The 19,050-nt window shown below is 40.5% G+C and overlaps 1 protein-coding gene and 1 pseudogene across 1 annotated transcript; both read right to left on the bottom strand.

Annotated features, from left to right (window-relative positions):
- Positions 1-1,666: 1,666 nt before the first annotated feature.
- On the bottom strand, positions 1,667-6,218 carry LOC139455132 (thyroxine 5-deiodinase-like). The gene is made up of 2 exons (XM_071236692.1): positions 6,097-6,218; positions 1,667-2,844 (listed from the first exon to the last, which is right to left on the bottom strand). Exons 1-2 carry the CDS (start codon positions 6,216-6,218, stop codon positions 2,076-2,078), a joined length of 891 nt encoding a protein of 296 aa, XP_071092793.1. The 3' UTR covers positions 1,667-2,075.
- A 6,578-nt stretch (positions 6,219-12,796) lies between these two features.
- On the bottom strand, positions 12,797-13,842 carry LOC139462787 (thyroxine 5-deiodinase-like; annotated as a pseudogene).
- Positions 13,843-19,050: the final 5,208 nt, after the last annotated feature.

Genomic DNA, 19,050 nt, shown 5'->3' with positions numbered 1-19,050 from the left:
ACATAATTGTTGTCACTGTTGGGTCAAATTTGGTAATGTCCCCCACATGTCTACCATAAAACCTTTTGAAAGCTTAACCGAAGCCTTGAATTCTGTCACCTTATTCCAACAACTTCTGAGCAAGAGTCGTATGACACTTTTGGAAATTTGGTAGAAAGAGGATGCTCGATTGTACCACGAAAGTTGTGAAATGTAGACACTGAAGCGCTATAACATATTGCTCGGCATAAAGGGAAAGTTGATACAGTTTTGAGGAGAGTAAACCATGGCTGTTATTCAAAGAACCTTGACACCTATGTCTCAAACATTATTTTGATAAGTAAAGCCTTTTTTAAAAATTATATCCGTACCCGTGAGGACTATGTTTGAATGGCCCCTCAGTGTGGTCCCTGAGACTTTTGCACAAATTCTAGAACAGAACTGACGATGCTTCGGGTAAGATTTGTTTGTTTTGTTTTCTTTCTTTATTGTTTAACGCCGCAATCCAACTTTATGGCGGTGGTCTATCTATTATCGAGTCTGGACCAGACAATCCAGTGATTGTCCTGACCAACTGCTCCCGTTAGTTGCCACTTACGACATGCATAGTTGCCTCTTACGACAAGCATTGGTTGCTGAAGACCTATTGTAACCAGGATCATCAAGGGTCGCTTCTGGTAAGAATCCGGTAAATGGGGATACGTATTTTTAAAAGATATTCATGAAACCTATGCTCCTGTCATTGTTGTAGGGAAATGTTTGTTTGTTTATTTTTTTAACGCCTCGCTCAGCAATATTCAAGCTATATGACGGCGGTCTGTAAATAATCGAGTCTGGATCAGTCAATTCAGTGATTGACATCATGAGCATCGATCCACGCGTTTGGGATACGATGACATGCATCAACCAAGTCAGCGAGCCTGACCACCCGAATCCCGTTAGTCGTCTCTTACGACAAGCAAAGTCGCCTCTTAGGGCAAGCATGGGTTATGAAGACCTATTCTACCCCGGATCTTCACGGGTCTGTAGCGAAATGTCTATTAGTTCCATAAACGCTGGAATGTGTATATACTTACATACATTAAAAGATATTGCGCCCAACATCAATAACCGCCAATATGCGCTGTAACAGTAAATCAGTCTTTTAGGACACTTTCGAACAATAACGCATTTACGGGGCATGCTTCAATTTGATCATACAAAAACGGACATGTCTTTGTGTAATAAGGAAATAAAAATCTTATAATTGTAATGACCGTTATAAAGATTCATAACAAATAAACATCTCTTTATGAGCAATACATTGGTTTTATTGAGGACACATATACAATGTCGAAACTGATTACAATGTACACATCATGAAAATTCTTCAATCTGTTTCAACCCATATGACGTCCGCCTATTGCATCAGTCACTGCAGATGCACAGGTTTTTCTGCAGTGACGTCATACAGGCATGACTCATAGGGATAAAACACGGAATAATTTATCATGATGTTCAATAAGATCCGTAATAAACAAAAACATAATCGGGGCAAACAGGGATTCGAACCCACAATCATAGGTTCTTGCACAGTGAATCGCGGCGCCTTAGACGACTGGGCCACCCATGCCCCCGAATCGCATGTAAACTACCCATATATACTTGCTTGTCATTCTGAAAACTTACAATTGATATTTCACTCACATATTTCAGCCTCAATGGCACTATGCCAACGACATGATTAAAAACAACTCCAGACAATGACCAGTCTTGAAACAGATTCCATTGAGCGTAAAAGGCAAAATAGCGTTGAAAATAATATGAATGGATCACTGAGAATCGGTGACGACATGAAGGTGTTCTCTGAGTATGCATAAGTCGTCTTTTACAAAAGAAGTTAACAGGTTAACATTATCTGATGGGTTCTTATGTTCAGTGGCAAAAGACATTAACTACTTTCTTTTTAAACACACTTTCGAAACATTAATACGTCTACTTTCAATAAGTGATCATTGTATCATTTATGCGCGTAGTAGGGTTGCCAGTGTTGCGATTATAGTAGACGAGTGAGCTTCCTTTAATGATATATTAGCAAAGCATAAATTGTTCTAACTTCAGCACTGTTTATCTGTGGAGCCTCTGTATGACGTCAACCACTGCTCTACTTCCTCTAACTTGTAGAACTCTGGCCCTCTTCCTCCCTCATACACTATGACGCCATCTTGGATTATGTACAGCCGCTCAAAGTAGCCGCCATACTGGATGTTGGCGGTGTTATCAATACTATCCACGACGACAGGGCAGACCGGATTCTTCTCAGCCAAAATCATTGCAGCCTTGCGCCGGTCGTCCAGCGTCTTATGAGAGGCAATCTGAACATTGTACTCGAAGCGCCAACCGTCGGAAGCATGCGCCTCTTCTATATAAATGATCAAAAAATCTGCGATGCTGGCAAATTCTGACGCCACAGCGTTGTAGCGCTTGAATTTGTTCATGAACGGTCGTCAGGTGCAGCTCCCAAAGTTGACCACCAGAGGGCGCCCTTGTCTCTGAAAATCCAGCAGCCGATAGATCTGGTTTCCTTTAAGAGAGTGCAACTGAGGATTGGGGGCAAGATTGTGGAGGGAAGCGTCCTTGTACAAGTCAAGATACGCTGCACGGAACAAAGCTTTGTAGTGGCTCAGCGTTAGAGTGGAACGATCGTAGTCTTTGGCAAGGTCTTCACTGGTGGCTCCCTCTATCGTGGTTTTTGCGAGAACAACGGATCGTTTAGGTTTCCTGAAAACCCGTCCGAAGATGGTGGATACAAGGTGGAAGCAGAGCCGGAGTATTATTCCCAGCAAGCGGCACAGCAACACCACCCGTCTTCCTACACCCATCTTACTGAAAGTAAAACAACACATTTGGTGGAACTGTGTATATGTCCAATCAAAAACGATCATACTGATTAATCTGAGTGAGTACGGTTTTACGCCGCTTTTAGCAATATTCCAGCAATATCTGAAATCGGCTTCACACATTGTACCCATGTGGGAAATCGAACCCGGGCCTTCGGGGTGACGAGCTAACGCTTTAACCACTAGGCTACCCCACCGCCCGATTACATCTGACACAACATTGACTTATTGTCTTGATAAGAAGAGGGCGGTCGGGTAGCCTAGTGGTTAAAGCGTTCGCTCGTCACGCCGAAGACCCGGGTTCGATTCCCGACATGGGTACAATGTGTGAAGCCCATTTCTGGTGTCCCCCGCCGCGATATTGCCCGAATATTGCTAAAAGCGGCGTAAAACCATACTCACTTGATTAGAAGCAATTTTACTGACCCCTGCAGAAAATAGCAATCTTCACCTTATTATTTTCCATCAGTAGATGGACTGTAGGATAGCCAAGCGGTTAAGGCTTTTTTCTCGTCACACCTTACTAGCAGTCCCGGGATCGATTCCCATCTGAGTACAATGTCTGAATCTCATGATGGTACCATCGCCATCACGTTCCTGGAATATGGCTTAAAACACCAGTGAAATATACCTCGACCTTCTATGTGTATGTTGTCACTTCATGCGTCATCCCGTTTTGTGACGTCATAACTTCATTGAATGATGTCACAGTGTGCTCATACCCAGGTGGTAACTGACTACGTCCATTAGGTCACTTATTCTTTGAACTTTGCGAAATTGTGAAATATATTGCAAAACTCAAGTTAATTGTGTGTTATGAAATATAACTCAATAACAGGGGCTAACGGGTGTTGATAACATGCACTGTGTTTAAACGCACAGTTTACACCAAACAAATATAGCTGACATATACAACAAACATATATATATGTGATGTTTAAAGGTGTGGAATTCAAACATCAATAATAACTCCATAAACACCCACTGCAAAACGAAAACAAAGCGACCTGGTATAGACGACCATCAAGAGTATGTCTATTGCAGCAAATACACACGTGGCCATTCACGTGACGAGGTATCACAAGGTCAAGAAACATATTTCAGGACATGACAATAGACATATAGCTGTTAAAGCGAAACGATATACAGAAAAGTACGGTTATAACGAACTCAAAGGGACTACTAATTTTAGTTCGTTATAACCGTAGTTCGTTATAAGCGTATATACAGCAAAACTACAGCAAATAGTCGGGACCAAAACAGTAAGTTCGTTATATCCGCCAGTTCGTTATAAGCGTGTTCGTTATAACCATAGTTTACTGTACTGCCCATTCACCTGCGTGAAAGACCCGAAAGTGACGATGTGTCAAAGGTCAAGGAACATATTTCAGGACATGACAATAGAAATTCAAGTGTTAAAGCGTAAACACATACTGCCCATTCACCTCCGTGAAAGACCCGATAAAGGTGAAAGCTGGTTACTGACTCTGAACGACAGTACCTCTTCTTAATGAATGTATTGTTCAGTCTAAGAATCTTTTAGATAAACCTGATATCGATAAACTTTGTTTCAAATTCAATGATGCCTGTGTGTTTATACTTCACAATGTCTGCTTTTTAATTCTTAATCGTAGAAAACATCTTTTATATGGATAACATTTTACTGTGTCATCCTTACAGCATATCTGAACGAATTTTATGATAAGTTGTCTCTAATAATTCTTATCTCATGATTCCCTTAAGTTGAGGCACTGGATGATGGTAGTCCAGGTGAATCACAGCGGCGTGTTAATAATAATCGAGCCTGTTCAAGGTTGAATGAAAGCATGTGGCATCTGGGTTCGATGCACAGGAACTCGATGATAGCGTGTATAACATAATATATTCGTAAAGAAAAAAAGCACGCACCTCTATATACATAGAGACAAGGAGTGACACCCGCCATCTTGGTTCTTATTCAAGATTTCGCACTCGGTTCGAATCACAGCTCGATATCGCATGAAATATGAATGTCACTTATTTCAACCTATTGGCACCTGCTTAACAAATCATAGGCTACACAATCACGTTCATTTGTGGTCACCTTACCTCGTATTTATTTTAAAACAACTATCAAATGTCAGCTATATGCTGCGCCGCTGAGGTAAACAAGAAAAAGGTGGCCGGAAATTACGGCGCTACACGGGCTTGAACTCAGCAAACGTTTCTGATTGGTTAAAATGTGTATCACAATATTAGCACATGGTCAAGGGAGGGAAATTCAAGACCGTCAATGATAATCTGCTTCGAAATATTTAATTATGCTGTAGATTTCCTTGTCCCAACATTATGCAAGCAGGCCTACCATTGACAGTTTTGAGTTTCCCTCCTTTCACTGTGTGCTAATATTTCGAGCCACTATTTTTTATTTTAGCCAATCAGAAACGTTTGGCGAGTGCAAGCCCGTCTAACGCCGTTATTTCCGGCCACCTTTTTCTTGTTGATGGTTGTTTTAAAATAAATACGAGGTAAGGTGACCACAGATAAACACGATTGTGTTAGCTATCGCTATATTTCATCAACAACCAGACCTGTTCGTCACGGGTGGAACGAGCATTCATTGTAACAGCCATATGCATAATGCTACCCCTGCGTCACAGGGCCGTATGACACAGTTGAACCAATCAACTCAACTCGAAAGGGTGCACGGGAATCACGCACGCACGAACACGGTGTCAGCGTTGGGCGTCTCCAGCAGTTATTTAATAATATTTATCAAATAATTTTTGCATTCTTTTTCAGGTCAGTGTTATTGACTTGAATGTATCATTCCTTGCCACATTATTATATTTCATGCATCATGTTATTAGGTGTAATATATCATACGTAATTATTCATTTAGACAAATCATTGCTTTATGGTTTGGAAGAAAATATTTTAATATTTTCGTAGATGATTCGAGACTTTCGGGCCTGTTTCGGGTGAAAGAGAATCAAATTCTGAGCCAAAAAAATCACAAAGTGGAAAAGATCCGATTACGACATGTACTACAAAGCACGTACCAGAAATTCGCAGACGATTCCTACAAATTCTTTGACAAACAATTTTTTTCCCACGAACTACAAGAATGTTTGGGAAGATACTTAAGAAATTATTAAGAATATGTACGAATGTGTAAGAATTCATATCCGTGGTAATTCGGGCTTTTACATGTCGTAGTGAAACAGGGATATATGTATTGCACTATTCTTGGTCCCACGAAATGCCCTCGTCGTCAGATTCGGAGTCTGTGCTTTCACCTAAATGAACAACAACAGGCTGGACAGTATCTGGTCGGATACAGTCTTGTTTCCAAATTCTCTTCCTCAACTTTGATAACATGTTGGACACAGTTTGCCCAACGTACATCTGTAATTTCTCCCATCCCTTTCAAGACAATCTGCTTGACGTCGGCAAGCTTGGAGGTCTTATTTTGCCGTGCTACCATATTTTTCAAATCACCCCAGATTAGTTCGATGGGATTCAAGTCACAATGGTAAGGAGAAAGTCTAAGAACTTCGTGACCGTGTTCTTTCAACATGTTTTCAATCAAATAAGAGGGCAGGGGTTTGTTCTGAAGAACCAGTTGATAGTAGTCAGTTTTTTTGGCTTTCGTGGGCCGAGCAATGCGGTTGTTGTCCAACCACTGACATATCTCACCTTTGGTGGAATTTGAGGTTGGACAACGGTTAATAAGATCTCGACAACTGTGATAGGGAGCATTATCCACAACCACCAAGGATGTATCAGGCAGTGCTAAGAGGAGCTGCTCCTCAACATACGCAGTGAAAACCTGACTTCATATCGGTATGGTAGTCTCTGCCATCTGTAGATCTGGATCTGAACACTATATCACACCAAGGGATGAAACCTCTGTCGGATTACACTATCATCGAGTTCCTGTGGTTCGATGATATGCAAATCAGTTTACCCCTTGATCATTAGAAGCCTAAACTATATTTTCAGCATTTTTAAATATAAGCGTCGTGTCAGTTAATACCTTCCTTCCTATCTAAGTTGCTATACACAATCCAAATTAATTCACTTTTATAATGTTTATATAGATTTATCATACTTCAGGTAAAATGTCTGCTAAAAGAAACAGAATAAGACTCACACTTTGATTTAGTCCAGCGCCCCTGTGTACCTACAGCCTGTCGGCTATCCCCTCTCCAATGTCCATAATATAAACTCCCCGTGTTACCGAAGTGATCTGACCTAGTTTCACACCTCCTTCAGGATTGACGTCACACAACCAACCCCGTATGTTTATACCGTGGCCACAATCTTGGGTCTCATCGCGACATGGCAATATAGCCGCTGCGATGTAAATCTTTAACTCACTCACTCTCTTGGGTGATTGTAAAAATTATAGCGTAATTATTCGAAGTGAATCCATGGTATTTAATTGGTTAACCAAGGAATATTTACCTAAAAACATATAGACCACGCCCACTTGCGGATTACTATTTGCTGATTGGCTGATGATAAAATTGGCGATTTTGTTCTCGTATTATTGTGCTGATCAATGTCACTGTTTTCGCATCGTTGCCTACATATGTGTATTTAAATTATTTATTCATAAAAAAATACTTCTTTGCGTCAAAACCGCAAGACATATAAAAGTATATTTAAAAAAAACCAACTGTCCCTTGGAAATCCACAGCATTTATGAAATTATTGAACTTTGAGTGAGGCAAACAAATTTTCGGCGTTTATACCTTTATCTGTATCTACAACTGGTATTCACCCACCCTTATCTACTCACACCTACGACGTATACATTCGTGGCATACCAGCAACTGGTAAACTATCATTCTTCACACCAAACATCAGTCATAAAAGTCTATATTATTAAGCCTCGGTCGACTTAAATTCTACAATTCCGTCGAGATAGCACCACCAAAGTTCACAATAATTACTTACTGTCAGTTTAATCAGAAAAAGAGTAAGTGAGTGAATGAGTGAGTTTGGTTTAACGCCGCTTTTAACAGCATTTCAGTTATATCACGGCGTGTCAGCTTAATGTGGGAGGAAAGCCCGAAGTGATGCTGGTCTCAGACGTTTACCACTTCGGTGAAACCCACGAGCATGGGTATGGTGCTGACAAACCTAGAAACATAATCAGGGCGAGATGGGATTCGAACCCACCATCATAGGTTTCTGGCGTGCCCAATGGGGCGCAACTCTGCACAGCGAATCGCGGCGCCTTAGACGACTGGGCCACCCGTGCCCCCAGAAAAAGAGATTATCCGTAGTAGCTAGAACAGGTATAAATACGGACGAAAGACGTACATGTGGCTATCTAATCAATTGACTGTTTATTCAGGTCTTGTGTTATTGTGTGCAAACATTTTATATTCGTTATTGCGAGCATATAAACATTTCAAGAAACTGTTCTGACGTGACCTTTATCATTATCACCAAACAATCTAAGTTAGGAATAGAACACCCAGGTGTTATTTATGCACCATATAACTGTAACCATTTGATTTCGGCTGAGTAGGGTTTTAATTACCCATGTGGTGAGGATACAGGTGGTAAAATACTAAATCCGTACGTCACACGTGTGTCGTACAAGGCTGGCCTCGTTCAATCGTATTGACCGTGACCTGTCACACCGGAACTATTTTTCTCATTCATAAAAATCATGACACGCCATTCACCTTTACAGCTACAAGGCAGACTTGAACGGATGTCATGAACGCGAGAGACATAAAGGGAAAGGTGACAATTTGAAAGTTGAAGTCATCCCTCTTGTCATATAGTCTTGTGGAGAGTGTTTTGTCACTCTGAATCTGTATACAAAGATCTACATGTAAAACAGTCGAGGCGGTCTCACTGGTCTCCTTTGTTTCTAGTTCAGGTGGGTAAATCAGTGGAAGGGAATTGGCTGTGTTATTGAACGATATCCGATCAACGTATACCTGAAGCATAAGTTACACTCCTTGGCCAAATTACCTTGTTCTGACTTTGCCAATCCGAGCAGAAATTCCGATTCATATGCATGAAGAAACTGATCCACAAGGAGGGGAGCACAATGGTGGCCATGGGGATGCCTACTTCTTGCCTGAATGTCTTACTCCAAAATGTTACGTAGATGTTATCAATGAGGATGTCCAGCATTTCACATATAGTAACACGAATCAAATTTGCTTTGCATTCTATTGTCACAGAGTGACTTAAAAACACGCTGGACAACGCATTATATTTAAAGAATTATAGCTTCTGAACTACTTCCCTTTTGTACAGTGTTGAGTACATATCGTTCAGAAAATCTATGCGTAACAGCGGTCAGTTGTACCATTGTCTAACCCAGCATTTCAAATTGTGACATTAATAGTCTTAATCCATTTTCCCCTGGGCCGTGTCTGTAATCACATCCATACGTCCAATGTCCAGGGCAATGCCATGTCTCTTCGTCTGTCTATTGTTGTCCAGTAGTGTATATGTACGTTTACATCTTTACTGTTAGTCTGGTATTCCGACAGCACCTGTATGTACAGCAGCAAGTAGGATATGCTTGATGAACTTGACTTGTAGTACTCTCCGCCCGACATATTTCTATTAGTAATTGTATTTGTTTGTTTTATTGCCGACTAAAGAAGTTTGTACTCGTATTTTCGTCTTCAATCTGAGCTAATGTCCCGGTCCACATACACGTTTGCACCATATGAGGTATGCATAGAGCTACAGAAACTATATCGAGCTATAACCATTAGTTTTGTACGACTTGGCTACCGATAGATGGAGGGTCCCTATAAGCGATTTCGCCACTTTCAATTTGATTTGACGTAAAGGGTTACGTTGGGTGCTCCGGTTGTGCCACCAGTGTTCCCTTTGAAGCGTATTTTGTGGCACTGCTTCCGAAGGTGTTTATTCATGAATGAACACACACGACTGCAGAAACACATCACTCAAAGGTAGCAGTTTTGATACAAATCATTCGAAAACTATGTGGAAGTGGGCCTAACTTCTGATTTTGTGGGCCCAAACATTCTAAATGAGAACAATAACATTCCATTTTGATCTCTAGCGTAAAACGCTGTGAGTATAGATCACGGTTGTCTTATCAAGATGGTGATCTTGCCCTTCGTTCGAAGCTTGTCACTGACATGCAAGCAGACTTAAGTTGATTTTCACGTCTTCAGTATAGGGTCGTACAGTTAACATAAACGTCTTTGGCGAGCGCTCTGATTTCCCTCTTCCAAAATGGTACGGACATGATATTAATTCAGCTGATAGATCAATGAAACCGAACCATTTTGATTGCACAGCCGGGACCCCTTCGGTGCGAGTGACCGAGTGTTGGTCCGAGATGTTTTAGGTAAGGTGGAGATTTGGGTATGAGATCAGCTTTTTCTATTTAAAGAGCTCAAGTATCTTTCCATTAACATTAACAGGTGTTCGATTATTTTGGTTACAATATAAAAAATAACGAAATTTATACTTTGGACACTGGTATAGAGACTTGCAAATTATTCTTGTCCTACAATGCGAGGCATTTGTTTTCAGTAAAACAGGGTTTATGGGTTTTTTTAAAGCCGAGACCACATAGAAATGCTGTGACATAAAAAAATACATGTAAAAAACAGAATAAGATGTACAAATGAAGGACTAATATTTACACATGTCAGTTATAAAAACATATTTTTCAGATTGTATGTCAAAAGCCACGTGTCTGTATCCAAGATCCGCGTATCACGTTAGATTGAGTGAGTTTATATTTTACACCGCTTCACCATGAGCGAACCAGGGGTTGTCGCGATGTTCATGTCTGTAATTAAAATGCATGTTCAGAATGTTCAGTAAATTCCTTACTCAGAATCAACTGCAACAACAATAAAGCATAGGACATCCTAATGGTGTAATAAGACCTTATTCAGATACTAACTCACTTATAACGTTATATACACCTTCAGTTAATGACGAGCTCCGATGCTCTTGACGTCAGTCCGTACACGTTAATTTTGAAGTATTTGCACTGCGTTGATGTTACCATGACTCTACACGTAACTGATGATACCCGTCAGGATTTACCTTGTGTTTGATGTCCGACATCTTCAAACGAGGAGGGAAATAAAAAATAAACAAAATCTTTAGATAATAACCTGCAAAGACTTTTCTTATCAATAGGCAAAAATTACACACACGTCCAGGGAAGACCTGGTATGAAACTATCTTTCGTGAATAAATGGTCTTGGTTCATCTCTTCATTCAATCTTATCTGAAACATGTACTGTTCTGTTTAGTAAGCGTGCCATATGTATTAATCTCAAAATAAGATCAAACGAAACATGCTTGAATCGAACGTTTATTCAGAAAAAAAGATGCCAGTCAACTTCAAGATGCGCTCGTTTCCTCAAAAACAATAGCCATGAATGATAACGTTGGCTATTTAAAGATGCATACAAAGGGGACGGACCATTTGACATTCTGTGTATTTTGTGTATTGTGACCAGATATTATTTTTAAGTAACAACTGCAAAAACAGATATATTTTTTTAAATTAAAACCGTGAGCCCAATTTTTGTTTCTAAAAAAAAACACATTGCAAGCATAATTATTTTTTTCAAGAAGTTTTGGAGATAAATGGTAGACCTCTTATCCTGGAAGTTTACAAGAACTGCTCGTCCTGTATACGTTTATGTGGCAGAGAAGAGAAATTGTTTGAAAATATAATGATTTAAAAGTCAATATTTTAACAAAAGAAAGAATTGCCCAATTACTTTTAGAATACATCCTCAGTACGTGCTGGCACGTCATTCTCCTCAGTGATGTGAACAGTAACCTCAGTCTCTGCAGCCCTTGTCATTTTGCAACAGTGACGTCACACGCTATAGAACATTCAGGTGAGCGGAATAAGGTGAGCCGTGGCATGACACAATAATTAGTATCTGTTAGAAGGTGCATTATAAACGTATGTGTTATCTTTTTCCTTCAGCTTAAAATATATTCTGGTTACTTTTTCCCTTTTGCAATTTTATTGTTCAGTAATATTTGATTGCCATAACACTACAGTTCCATTGAAAAGTACACATAGGAAATTATGTCATTAAGTAAAACGAAATCCATTTAATCCATGCTAAAGAATAGATGTTACATTGTAATCAGTTTCTTGTATATGTTTTGACATTATAAATAGTTTCTAGTATGGGTCTAAACAGTGTAATTAGTTCATTTGTTTCTAGTATATGTCTAGATATAATAATAAGCTTATTGTATAAAACTAGATGCTCAAAGTTAATAGTATTCACTGCAGGGCAAACGAAAGTATACACTTGAAATTGGATTTGATCAAACAATTACTAACGTTATGAAAACGTTACGAGGCTGAAAACAGCCGCCAAAAAACTGTAAATTTAAGGTCCAAAACGCAACTGTGATACCCATATCATATTCATCACCACCGAATACCATCTCTTGTTTGTTTCAGTTTGGGCTAGCATTACAAACAGGTGTTTACTTTCTTTTGTCCGTCAGTAAAGGTCTAAACATTGCAATTATTTTGTAGTAGAGGTTTTGAAACTATAATTAGTTTCTTATATAGGTCTAGAAATTGCAGTTAATTTCTAGTTTAGGTTTAGACATTGTAACTGGCTTAATGCATTGGGCATTGTAGATATTTAGACATTGTACTTGGCTTACTGCATTGGCCATAGTAGATATTAAGACATTGTAATTGGCTTAATGCATTGGACATTGTAGATATGTAGACATTGTTATTGGCTTAATGCATTGGACATTGTAGATATTTAGACACTGTAAGTGGCTTAATGCATTGGACATTGTAGATATGTAGACACTGTAATTGGCTTAATGCATTGGACATTGTAGATATGTAGACATTGTAATTGCCAATGGCTTAATGCATTGGACATTGTAGATATGTAGACATTGCAATTGGCTTAATGCATTGAACATTGTAGATATTTAGACATTGTAATTGGCTTAATGCATTGGACATTGTAGATATTTAGACATTGTATTTGGCTTAATGCATTGGACTTTGCAGATATTTAGACATTGTTATTAGTGAAATGGAGAACTTATTTTTTTCACTTGCCTTTGAATAGATAATTTGTTTTAAGAAATCCTCGATGACATGACACAAAATGGATTTACCTATTTATTAAAGATACCTTAAAACATTAAACTGCCCTTTGAACATTTTACTGTTTATATCATGTAACTTCCCTATCGGTCTCCTCTGTATTTGGCCAACCAGTCATACACCTCCTCCACGTTATATCCAATTGGCCCTGGCATGCCCTCATACAGAACCACCCCGTTCAGCACTATATACAGACGCTCGTACAGGCCGCCATACTGCTTGTTAGCTCCATCCTCCATGTTGTCCGCTACAATATCACAATCGCAGGGTTTCAGTTCACCGAGGCGCTTCGCTGCTGCGACCCTATCTTCCAGGGAGTTGTGTCTCTGGATATCTATATTGTTTCCGAAGAACCACCCATCAGTAGGATGTGCTTCTTCAATGTACACAATCAAAAAGTCCGCCATGTTGGTAAAGTCAGCAACGATCTCATTAAATCTCGCCATCTTTACCATAAACGGGGGTCAGGTGCAGCTACCGAAGTTCAGCACCAGGGGGCGATCCTTCTTCCCGAAATCTAGAAGCTTCCTTCTTGTCTGCCCGTCTAACAGAATCACTTCCGGGTTGGGAGCCTTGCCGTTGAGAGTGGCTGTTTTCAGAATATTCAAGTATCTCGACCGGAAGTAGGTGCTGACGTATTCGAGGCTATGAATGCTTTGTGAGTAGTCTTCTCTGCTGATGCCAGTACCGCCCATCACAGCGCCGATATTGTCAATCAGATCCTCCCGCACGGACGTGGACAGACGGGCCATTATCTGTTGTTTGAAAAAGAATACAACCGTGTGCCAGAACAGGGCAAGCAGTCGGAGCATCAAGGTCAAGGGTGCCGTCGGAGACGCCATCTTTCAGCCTTCCACTGCAATTTCGAAGTTTACATTAATGGGGGCATGGGTAAACACGCGGACATATGTTTGAGATTTGCTGATGAGAACAGGTCTCGATATTGTTCAGTCTCAAGGTATTTCAGATCAGGGAGAGGCCCCACCTACCCTCATGTAATGCATTCATCTTTTTAACTGTTAAAACTAAGCTGCGTATTTTATCATTGCATGGTTGAAGGCGAGATGAAAGGCGCCACCCTCCATCTAACAGACAAGGGATAGTACCGTACGATGTCGCGTCCAAACCCTCTCCACACCCCATCCATGCCTATTAATGATTATCAGAACAATCTGTGCAATCTGTGCTTCGAATTGATACACTATTGACTGTCTTACGAACTCCTGATATTTCACAGTCTCATATTAGGTACAATCGTCGCCTATTGATATTGTCAGGATACATTTATAGCAAAAGTACTAATATTTAGGCTCAGGATACTGAGCCCTAACGCCATGCTTGGTACGTACGTGCACGTGGTATTTTTCCAAATATTAACATGGGGAAAATGGACAAAGTTTTACAAATATTTGATCGAATTACATGCCACATATAAAGAATTGGAAATTGTGAAATAAGGACAAATTACCAACTAACGAACCATGTTCCAGCATCTAAACCTGCCAAGGCTCAAACCGATAACCCGCATCGAACATGAATCAGAATAAGTATCTCTCATTGTGCTGATCAGATAGCGTAAGACAAACAGATTTAAGACGTCAATAGACCGCCTCCGTGGTTTAGTGGTAGAGCGTCCGCCCGGAGAGCGGAAGGTCCGGGGTTCGATCCCTGGCCGCGTCATACCAAAAGACGTTTAAAGATGGTACTTGTTGTTACCCTTTCTGGCGCTCGGCATTAAGGGGCTAAAACAAGGACTGGTCGGCTCGGAGTCTGAGTGGGGTATTCATGTTAAACTGCGGCATGGTATCTCAGTGAGCTAGCACTATAAATCGGCATCAGTCCGGACTAGTACAAGCAGACACACAAACACACACACGTACACGCACGTCGCTTTATAAGTGCAATAATCTTGGACGCGACGTTAAACCCCATTTCATCTCACCTCACCTCACCTAAGACGTTAATACATTTATCTGTATCTACAACTGGTATTCGCCTACCCTTGTCAACTCACACCTACAACGTATACATTCGTGGCATACTAGCATCTGGTAAACTATTATTCTTCATACCAAACTTCAGTCATAAAAGTCTTTATCACCAATGCCTCGGTTTATTTGATGCTGTTTATTCACTCAGGCCTTGTCTTGTTGCGTGCAAACATTACATATTAGTTTTTACGAGCATATATACATTTTTAGAAAGTTTGACCTTTCTCTGTCTCACCTAACAACCCAGGTTAGGTATAGAGCAGCCAGGTGCTATTTATGCACAACATAACTGCTTAAGGAGCAACTATTTGATAGTTGTGTGTGGGTAATGGTTGGGTGGAGTGGGGTGAGTTGGTCTGAGATCAGCTTTCTATTTTATTTTCAGAGCTCAAGTCTATTCTCATTAACAAAAACAGGTGTTCGATTTTTTTTTTTATTTGAATATAAAAGAATAACGAAATTTATACTTTGGACACTTTTATTTAGTCTGGCACATTATTTCTTTTCCCACAATGCGAGGCATTTGCTTTCAGTAAAACAGGGTTTATGTTCTTTTTAAATATGGAGACCATGTGGAAATGCTGTGAAATTGAAATAAATGTTTGTAAAAAACAGAATAAAAAGTACAAATGCAGGACTAATATTTACACATGTCAGTTATAAAAACATTTTCAGATTGTATGTCTATAGCCACGTGCGTACCGCGTTAGATTGAGTGAGTTTATATTTTACACCGCATCACCATGAGCGAACAAGGGGTTGTCGCGATGTTCATTCTCAATTTGTTCATGTCCAAACACTACCCAGCAAGTAAGTGTATTGAATTAGTAATGAAAGACGTACATATTTTTCTGTATCATGATGTAATGGAGAAACCAACAGATTCGAGTGATTTCTCTGACAGAAACCATGTTATGGTTGATATATAATTTCTCTGTAATTGGGCATTATGACTAATGGTTGCGTCAGTTTTACTTGTTGCATGTACACAGTGGCCAGTAAGTTTCCGGCTCAGAATCAACTGCAACAACAATAAAGCATACGGCATCCTTATGATTTAATAAGACCAAATTCAGATACTAGCTCACTTATAACGTTATATACACCTTCAGTTAATGACGAGCTCCGTTGCTCTTGACGTCAGTCTGTATACATTAATTGTTTGATAGGCATTTCTTAGAAGTTGAGGGATGACAAAGTAGACACAATTTATGGATAACAACTTCTTATAATACTTTTAAGGCGACGTTTCAGTATAGATCCTTATACCGTTGTCAAGCAAGCTTCATGTTAATCTTAACACTGTTTAGCCTTCTATAAATTACTTCCTTCCTATCGTATGTCTGGAAAGTAGTACTAACACATACAAGTGAACAAATACAACATAATTTATCAGGCAATTCGGTATAAGTGTAAATTCCAAACTTTGGCTATTTCCTGCACATGGTAACTTTCTCGTTCTCATGGCGTCTGGCGTTACGCAAACCCAAACGATGACAACAGGATTAGCATTGGCCATCTTCTCAATATGTTTATAATCCATTTTATGGAATATAAATCCTACCTTGTTGAACATTAAGTGTTTCTAAATTGTCTGATGTGGTGAATTATTTCTCACTCTGTTTTACCACTTGATGTGAAAGTGTAAGTCACCTTGCATTCAATAATAATATAATGTATTATATTATATGGACAATCATTCACCTGCAATTTTAGTAAGATGAATTATGTAATATTCATTTATTACATTCCTTTTAGCATAAATTGCTGAAATTGGGTATTCGTTTTGGATAGCCCGAAGTGGTTTAAATTCTGGGCGAATTGACACACTGTTTGGGCTAGCTCCATATGGACTTGTACGATCATCCAACAGGCAGTCATACCCCACTCATCTTACCCACCTTATTTGTACAGTGCAAGTGTATATATGTGTACTGTCGTGGTTATCGTTAGTGCGTATTAAAACCGGTAATAAATATATATCATACTCCAAATGTTCTTGAGATAAGTATTCCTTAATTTTGGGTTTAAATATGTATTTTTCATAAACACCGTTGTCCGCTGTTAAAGTGACTTTCACCACACATCCTGTGCTAGAAAGGATGTGGTGATTCTTTTGAGTGATTATTTGTCAATATCAATTCTAAATAATCATCGGGGTTGTGTGTGTTTTTATGCACCTATGCTCTTTGGTGTCAGCAATATGTTTGCATAATCTTTAACAATATTGTTTTCTCCTATAAGTATTATCATCACATCCCGGTTGTCAAAAGTGTTATTGTTAAATTTTTAAATATATTTAATACGCTCTTTCTGTCTTCACTGCCTGGACACCAACATGGCAAGCCATATCTGGTTTTGTTTTGTGTCTGCCAGACTGTGAAGACACGATTTGCACCCTGTAACTTTTATTACCATACACTATTATTACTGTACTTCGCGCAGTTAGCACGCTTGCCCATTCCTTTCCGTGAGACGAAATTGTTAAGTAACCATGGTGATGTCTTACATCGGCGCCCAACGTGGGACAAAGTGATTGTTGCGCTCATACTTCTCTACAGTCAAAGATAGACACTCAATTACACATAAGGGTAATTTATAGATACCTTAGTTGCCTCAATAAACTAAGCGCATCTCAACCTTGTCTCAGGAGTTGCCACCATGTCCTCACTCACAAACTCTGAGCTCTTGAAAGCCATGGTGTCGATGCAAGTTGACCCCCAGAGGTCAGTTGGACTAAAGGAGCTCCCGGAGGAAATGAAAGTAGAGTCGGTTGAAGATGAGTTGCCCCCAATCTTTGGGAAGGCACATGTTCTCAAGGTGCTGGTTTCTGTCACCATTAGCTGAACCTCGTGAAGTTCACTGGCCCTCAAATCCTTACGACGTTTGGGAAAAGTATACTCATCGGAGAGGAGGAGTATGACGTCATAAAAGTTAGCCAAGCATTTGCCGTAGAGGATGTTGTGGCCAAGGTTGTAGACCATACATTAGGGATGAAGACAGCCTTGCTGATAAGGTAATGCAGGACGAGATGTGGGGGCAGTTTGAACTGTTGCTGCAACGGTTTCCCCTTAGCCACGACCGATGAAGGGAAAAAGCAACCGACCAGTCCGTCATTTGTTGTGGCGCCTGACAGTGAGTGGCTCAGAGCCCAAGGCTGCCAGCGACTCTAAGGACGCACGCTCAGATTCTTGGGTTGCCGGTAGCAGTAACACTGTATGCCCAGACCCACAGCAGGTGAAGGTTACTGGTACTGGCCATCGTCCAGTTACTTCAGGCTCAAGACCTTCTCTCGCACAACACCAATCAAGAACGGAGAAGTGGACTTCGAGGAATGGGATTAACAAGCTAAACTCGTCATGGGGACTAAGCCCTTTTTGAAACTTGGAAGCGTCAGAGGCTTTTCGGCAGCCTTCAGTCGCCAGCCTTTGATGTGCGCCTTGGGATAGGAGTGGACAAGACAGCGCTGGACCGCATCTCACGGCGAGTAAGGTTCAAAGTCATGCCCAGGATGCATCACCTTCTCAGAGGCGAACTGAAGGCTTTACACGGGATAAGATCTAATTCGAGAGCCTGGCGCTTTTGCCACAATTGTGGAGACTAGCAACCCAAGTCTGGTTTGAGAATGGATTAAGGCCAGGGACGAAGAGAGATACAATTGCTCATCAAAGAAGGGGATTTAAACTCCAATGGATCTCTAAAACAGTAAAGGGACCGGAGACCCAGCCAACACCAAATCGTCCCAGAACAAGGCTAAGTCGATCAGTATTCCTGCGCTAGAATTGTACGACCACCCGGACAGGTCATGGAGTTCAGGGGAAAGAATATTTCACCATCCAATTGAGCTTCTAAAACCTGAAGGGGGCACGGGTGGCCCAGTCATCTAAGGCGCCGCAATTCGTGGTACAGAGTTGCGTCCCTTGGGCACGCCAGAAACCTATGATTGTGGGTTCGAATCCCGGTTCGCCCCGATTATCTTTCTAGGTTTGTCAGCACCATACCCGTGCTCGTGGGTTTCACCGAAGTGGTAAACGTCTGAGACCTGCATCACTTCGGGCTTTCCTCCCAC

This window comes from Haliotis cracherodii, unplaced genomic scaffold, assembly GCF_022045235.1.
Source record: "Haliotis cracherodii isolate W230 unplaced genomic scaffold, xgHalCrac1.p SCAF_1, whole genome shotgun sequence".
In the NCBI taxonomy this organism is placed as follows: Eukaryota; Metazoa; Mollusca; class Gastropoda; order Lepetellida; family Haliotidae; genus Haliotis; species Haliotis cracherodii.
The sequence above is the reverse complement of the archived record's forward strand: the minus strand, read 5'-3'. Positions and strand labels throughout refer to the sequence as shown.